Source organism: Rana temporaria, chromosome 4 (assembly GCF_905171775.1).
Source record: "Rana temporaria chromosome 4, aRanTem1.1, whole genome shotgun sequence".
NCBI lineage: Eukaryota > Metazoa > Chordata > Amphibia > Anura > Ranidae > Rana > Rana temporaria.
In genome coordinates, this window is record NC_053492.1 from 85,952,919 (window position 1) to 85,960,309 (window position 7,391).

General features: G+C 53.4%; 2 protein-coding genes across 3 annotated transcripts in view; one reads left to right on the plus strand and one right to left on the minus strand.

The window, feature by feature from the left end:
• LOC120936344 (ornithine decarboxylase 1-like) overlaps positions 1 to 6,994 on the plus strand; it is a 47,086-nt gene extending 40,092 nt beyond the window's left edge. For both annotated transcript variants that reach the window (XM_040348601.1, XM_040348600.1), the window contains 2 exons: positions 6,110 to 6,324; positions 6,412 to 6,994. In XM_040348601.1, coding sequence (XP_040204535.1) covers positions 6,110 to 6,324; positions 6,412 to 6,535 — 339 coding nt within the window. In that variant the 3' untranslated portion in view covers positions 6,536 to 6,994. The remainder of the gene's footprint in view (positions 1 to 6,109; positions 6,325 to 6,411) is intronic.
• Positions 593 to 5,996, minus strand: LOC120936342. Its single transcript, XM_040348598.1, has 2 exons — positions 4,883 to 5,996; positions 593 to 1,212 (listed from the first exon to the last, which is right to left on the minus strand). Exons 1-2 carry the CDS (start codon positions 5,988 to 5,990, stop codon positions 617 to 619), a joined length of 1,704 nt encoding a protein of 567 aa, XP_040204532.1. The 5' UTR covers positions 5,991 to 5,996; the 3' UTR covers positions 593 to 616.
• Positions 6,995 to 7,391: the final 397 nt, after the last annotated feature.

Sequence of the window (7,391 nt, forward strand, 5' to 3'; positions counted from 1 at the left end):
GTGTTTTTTTCCTGACGAGAATCCGGGCCGTGTGTACAGTTCTTTAGGCTGATGTTCAGTTAAATGTAAAACTAAACATGACTATGGTATACCAGAATTCACCCTGACCTCTAAAGCCCCTTTACAGTTAATACCCCCACTTAACCTTTAATAAATAATGAGACCACTACTTAGTGTTGGAGTAAAAACTGGCCGTAGCAGCCTCCTTTATTTTAAATACTCTTTAAATAATCATAAATAACCAATAACAAAAACCAATAACACATAGAGAAAAAACACTTATTTCCTGAGATAATAACCTCTCTAACATGGTGCTGGACTTTGCAGGACCCATTAACCCTTAACTCGTTAACCTTTAAACTTTGTAACTATGTAACACTTTTTTGGCACTGCGGTGTCCTAACCTCTGGTCATAGGCCTCAAGCCGAAGCTGGCTCAAAGACGACCATTGACCGCAGTGCCCCCATTCACCAACCTTCCAGCTACATTAGTAGACTGGGAACTAGAAACCCCTTCAGGACCCCTCCCACCGCTGGGTACTGGCGTCCATCTTTGGGGTAATATCTTCTCCTGCAAAGTCCAAAAACACCCGCCACCAGCACCCAAAGGTAACCCCTTACCTATGGGAGCACCTCCACACCCTCATCGCTTGCTGTACCCCCTCCTCTAAACGCAACACCCACATATCAATCCCCACGTCCGTGAGGTGAACACCATCACTCCTGAGGTATCTCCATGTGTCCACTTCCAATTCGGGGTGCCGAACCACTAGCCCCCCGTTCCTGAGCACAAACCGCCCCACATTTCTGTTTATCTTCCTGCGCGCCCGATTCACCCCCTCTACCGACCTGGCCATCCTCCATGTTGACCTGGCCACCATGTCTGACCACACCACTATCGTATCCGGAAAGGACATCCGGATCCGCTGAAAGTCAAATTTAATGTCCCGTGCTATCTCCATCATCGATCTCACTCCAAGATCATTCCCCCCGGCGTGAATAACCAGAACCTCCGGTGGCCTGTCCAGCTGTGCAAATTTGTGCACCTCCGGCACCACCTTGCTCCATAACATCCCGGGGACCCCCAACCACCTTACACTCGCCTCCTGTCTCGATATTCCCAGCTGGCGACCGGTCGGGCGATCATCCGCCCGTCTGGCCCCCCGAACCACATAGGAGTGGCCCATTATCCAGACCAAAAGCGGTCCAGTACCTGAAAAACAGTAAACAAAAAAAAAAACACGTCACCAACATACCCACATAGAGATAACCCGCTTTTGAGTAATCCCTGTCACCCCCTTTGCCCCGTAACTCAAAACCCCACTCCCCAGACCTTCAACCCAAACTAGCCACCAGCTGCGGCCTAACATATAATTGAAACCGCCTGGATTCCCAACGCCCTATCCTCTTTATTGCCTCTTCACCCAGTCCATTCCTTGCCGCTTCCGTAGCTGCCCCGATCCTAAAGGAATGAGCCGAGAACTCCTTTGCCACCAGGCCCAATGCCCCCAGACACTTCCTAAACACTGCCACAAACTGATATCGTGACATCGGGGACCCATTTTCATGTACCAAAAAGGCGCCCCCCACCCCCGGACGTATGTCCAGGTAGTCCCTTACCAGCCCGACCGGGCACAACTCCGACCCTTCAATTGGGAACACATGAACCGCCCTTCCCTTGCCACTCTGATCCGTTTTGGACCTTCTGAGCCACAACGTGACCCCCTCCGGGGTCCAACCGACATCCGCAACTCCCATGCCCCCCTGGACCAATTTCGACGGGCTCACCAGCTCGCCCACCCTAAAGGCCCCAAAAAATGCCAGCGCGAATGCCGCGCGGAACAATGTAACTTCAAACCTGGATGAACATATCGCCCCCACTTTAGCCAGGATTCCTCTCAAAACTTCGAAAGACACCGGGCGGCGAGCGTCAGGTCGCCGCCCCTGTTTCCTGTACCCTTTCAGAGCTTGTCGCACCCAGAAGTCCTTTGTAAGATCCGGCCACCCTTGCCATTTGAACAGAAATGCCAACCCGGCCAATTTCTTATCCAACGCCGACGGCGACACTCCCGCTTCCATGTTTCTAGACAAAAAATACAGAACCAGTGTCCTCACCTCCGGTCCCGAAAGGTGAACCTCCGATTCCCTCACCAAATCGCTCCACTCCGACCATACCTTCTCATAGGCCGCCCAAGTACCCGCACTCAACGATTTCCTAATCCAGGTGGAGATTGTTCCAATGGAATCTGCCACAGCCACTCCGGACAAGGGACCCCCCGTTCCTCTGCCTCCGGCACCAGCTCCCGGAACCTGTCCCACTGAAACCGAGACAAAGCGTCAGCCCCGACATTGTCCACCCGGTAAGTGCACCGCATACACAAACACATTCAGCTGCATACAGCGCAGCCCCAAGTGTCTCAGGAGACGAATCACTGGGGGAGAAGATGCGGTAACTCGATTGATCACCTGCACGACCCCCAAGTTATCCCCATGGAAGCGCACCTTCCGATCCCGGAAAGACGTGCCCCATAACTCAACCGCCAGCACCACTGGAAACAGCTCCAGCAGCACCAAATTCTTTGTAAAGCCCGCAGTCACCCAAGACTGCGGCCAAGAGCCAGCGCTCCACTGACCCTGAACGAAGGCCCCAAAGCCCGCACCCCCGGCCGCATCTGTATACAGCTCCAGGTCAAAATTGCTGACCGGGCCGGACATCCACAAGGCCCTGCCGTTAAAACCCTCTAGAAAAGAGTGCCATACCCGCAGGTCCTCCCTATGCTCCTTCACGAGCCGCACATAGTGATTGGGCAACCTAACACCCGCAGTGCTAGCCGACAGCCGACGACAAAAAACCCTCCCCATCGGGATAATCCTGCAGGCAAAATTCAGCTTACCCAACAACGACTGCAAAGCCCGCAGCTGCACCTTATGCACTCCAATCATACCCCTGACCTCCGCCTTGAGGCCTTCTAGCTTATCCTGCGGCAAACGACATTCCATCTTCTCGGCGTCTATGACTATGCCCAGGAATTGAATGACAGACCTAGGACCTTCCGTCTTTTCGGGCGCCAAAGGCACCCCAAAACGTTCCGCTATGTGTTCTAGCGTAGATAACAAAACTGCACAAATCCGTGACCCCCCCGGTCCAATGCAGAGAAAGTCATCTAGATAGTGGATGACTGAATTCACTCCCGCCACGTCTCGCACCACCCATTCCAAAAAGGAACTGAATTGTTCGAACAACGCACAGGATACCGAGCAGCCCATGGGCAGACATTTGTCCACATAGAACTCCCCTCCCCAGTGACACCCCAACAGTCTGAAGCTGTCCGGGTGCACCGGCAACAGCCGGAAGGCCGCCTCGATGTCCGACTTGGCCATCAACGCCCCCCGACCGTATTTCTTGACCCATCCCACCGCCGCGTCAAACGATGTGTAGCACACCGAACAATCGCCTGCATCAATCGCATCATTTACCGACCCCCCTTTCGGAAATGAGAGGTGGTGAATGAGTCTGAACTTGTTTGGTTCCTTCTTCGGTACCACCCCCAACGGTGATACCACCAGACCCTCCAAAGGGGGGGATTCAAACGGGCCCCCCATGCGGCCTAGCCCCACTTCCTTCCGTAATTTCTCAGAAACCACTTCGGGGTGTTGGAGAGCCGAACGCAAATTCTTGGACAGCGGCGGAACCACCGTCAAGCTACAAGGAATACGGAACCCCACAGTAAAACCTTCCTCCAGGAGCTGAGCCGCCGCTCTGTCCGGATACCTACCGAGAAACGGCAGCATCCTTCTCACCATCACCGGGGTGCTCCCTCTTACCTGAAGAATCCCCGGGACGTCCCTTGCCCTGCTTGAAGCAGCGGGAAGAGGGGTGATTACCCCCACACCCGGAGCACTCATGCTTGTATCGGCACGACCCCCCAAACTTGCAGCTACCCTCGTTGAACTGCCAACAAACCCCTTTTTTCTTTCCGGCCGACTGTCCCAGGGAAGAGGCTCCGCCGGCCCCCCCTGAAAAAACGGCGCCGACGTCCTCGGAGCCGTCATAAGCCGCATCCAAAGGCTAATGTCCTTGGCGTCCCAACGAATTTCCGGCCTGATCGCCCGACGTTGCCTGAACTGTTCGTCATATCTAAGCCAACCTGTGCCCCCATAGCACCTGTAGGCCTCACTGATCGCCTCCTGGTAACTGAAGAGCGCCGAGCAGTGCTCGGGGTTCTTCTCGCCAATCACACTGGCCAAAATGGAATACGCCTGCGACCAGTTTGCAAACGTGCGAGGTATTAGCCTGTACCTCCTCTTCTCCTCATCTTCCTTCTTAGAATCCTCTGGTTTTACCCTGTCCAAATTGAATTTTTCCAGCGGTAACAGCGCGAATATCTCCACGTACTCGCTCTTCCAGATCTTTTCCCGTACCTCCTGTTTCAGATGCGACCCCAGCGGCGCATCGTAACAGGTGTAAACCTGTCCCCTAGCCTCATCCGCTAACCGTATTAAATCCCGTTTTTTTGAAGCGGCCCCCGCCGACTCGGCGGTAACCTCCGGCTGCACTGATGCCCCGGCCCCCAAGCCGCCCCCACTTGCCTCCTTTCCAGCTACCACCAACGGCGTAGTGGCAGCCGCCACCGCCGCCGCGGCCACCCCCGTAGCTCCCCCGACCGGCCCCCAAGCCGCCGCCGGGCTTGCGGGAGGTCTGTCCCCCCCTTTTAGCTGACTGACCAGAGCCTCTAACCCCGACAAAAACCTTTGCAAACCCACATCACCTCCAGCAATACCCACCTGTGCATCCGTAACCTGGGACGCCGGTGCAACAACCACATTCCTCTCAACCACATCAACACATTGCCTATTAGAAACATCAGTGTAAAATGACTTACCGGGCTGCGTGGAAGCAATCCCATCAGCCGACCGTCTCGAATCCCTCGTTGCTGGTATCGTCCTGGGCAAGACCTCGTCCTCAGATCCCGACCGCTCTCCCTCCGACCGATCCTCCTCCTCCGATGATGACCCACCGGGCGGCTCGGTCCCGGAGGCCGAAGGCCCAGGGCCGGATTCACTCCCCCTGCGGGCCCTGGACCCGTGCGGCGATTTTGCCGAAGCTTTCCTGCTTGGCGTAACCCTGTTGCTGCCGACGCGCTCCACCTCCTGCAAGTGGCTAGCCGAGGAAGCTGGGGGGCTAGCCACCGTGGCCTGCGATCCCACTCGCCGAGACCCCACCACCGGGCCCGTCACTGCCTGATCCACACGCCGGGCGGGCAAGGCCGCCGCATCTGAGCCCCCTGGCCGTCCCCCCCTTGCACCCACGCTACTCCTGGTGCCCCCGGCTGGGCCTTCCGACACAATACCCGCCGCCCGCTTCGCGGGGGGGCCCGAAGGGGCCCTGCTATGTCCACTATCCCCCCTCTGCCGTCCCGGGGATATACTGGGCGAATACCGGCGGGGGGGGCGGGACGAGCGCGTCCGCGAGGCCCCCCGGCCTGTGTGACTAGGCCCCGACGACGCTGCTCCCATGCCTGTGTGATCAGGCCCCGATGCGACCTGAATTGTGTCCCCGTGTGCCCGCACTGCTCCCCGGACCGACCGTTCAGGCCCCGACTCCGCCAGCACCACACCTGTGTGCTCCGGCCCCGATGCTGCTTGTCCGGTCTGGACGCGGCTAGGCCCCGACGCCATGCGCCCCATGTCCCCTCCATCCTGCGATAAAAGCGCCCCCAACTGCCTCTGCAGCCAGTCCTCACCCCGGATAGCCGCCTCCGCCCTCAATCTCCCGAATAAATCCTCGATCGCAGCCATCGCCGTGACAATTTGGGACAAGCGAAATCCCTGCAGGCTGAGCAGACACAGCAGCAACTTCACTCCCCCACCAACTTCACTCCCCCACGCTGCCTCTGCCCGGGAAACTGAGAGTAAGAGATATCTGTGATCTCTCCTCCCCTGCTCTGCTCCTCCCCCCACAGCTACTAGGGTTTCTGTTAACCCTGTCATGGCCGGCCCTACACTGACTTCCAGTTGCTCCGGGCCTCACTTGAGAGAGGAAATACGATTTGGATATTCAGATTCCTGCAAAAACCCAGGGACCTTTCCTTATTTGTTTTTCATTGCAGAAATCCAAACCAGATGAGAAACTCTACTCTAGCAGCATTTGGGGTCCAACTTGTGATGCGGATGATCGCATTATCGAACAATGTGACCTACCAGAGCTCCAGGAGGGGGACTGGATACTGTTTGAGAACATGGGTGCCTACACTGTGGTTGCATCTTCTACATTCAATGGATTTCAGCGACCAACTCTCCATTATGTCATGTCAAGACCACACTGGTAAGAAAATTCACTCTCCAAAGAGACTATTAAATGAAAGCTGGCAAGGGAAGTATAAATCTGAACATTTATTTTCTATTCTCATAGGCAAATAATGCATACTATCCAAGAACATGGTACTTTTCCTGAGGTGTCGGAGCTGAGTGATGTCCATGTTTCCTGTGTCGCAAAGAATAGAATGGAGCTGAATTCCATTGCTTGTATTGTGTAGTTGTCATTGTCTGGTGTATTTAATGTTAGTAGCACAAACTGATCGATGCTGCTCCAGGTTGGTTCACCATCATATATACCTGACAAACTTTCTTTCAATACAGGTGTCAGCCCACCTCACACAACATCCTGAATTTGATTAAGCACTTACCCTATGTTCACACCTATGCGTTTTTAGTCCATTTAACATGGTTTCCTATGGTACAAGTTCACATCTATGCGTTTTGTGGCCAGTGCATTTTAAGAAAGGTTTGGGGACTTTTTTCCTTGTTTTGCGTGTAATAGACTTAGAAGGAACCACACCACAAATGCAAGTATTGTGTTTGTGATGCAATTTTTGATGTGTTTTATGTTTTTTATTTTTATTTTTTTTAGATTCCGATTCAATAGATTTTTATTAAAGATTAAATAACATTAGTCTGGATACAAGTGAAATTACAATACATAAAAAAAAAAAAAAGTACACATCCCAGGGAAGAAAATAACTTAAAAAAAAAAAGAGAAAAGAAATATATATATGAAATAAATAAATATATAAATAAATAAATAAATACAACACAGATGAGAGACAATACATTTATAATCATCAAGTCGGAATTCATGCATATTTATCTAAACCATTTTAATAATCAGACCTAAGGATCATGGAGTTTGGAGGTATTTAATCCATGGGGACCATACCTTGTCGAATCTTCTTTGTTTGTCTTTAAGGATACTGGCGGCCGCGATTGCCGCAGGGTGCCCGCGATTGTCGGTAATGACGGCAGGAGTGTGGATCTGTGTGTGTAAACACACAGATCCACTTCCTGTCAGCGGTGAGGAGACCAATGTGTGTTCCCAGTACAGAGGAACACACA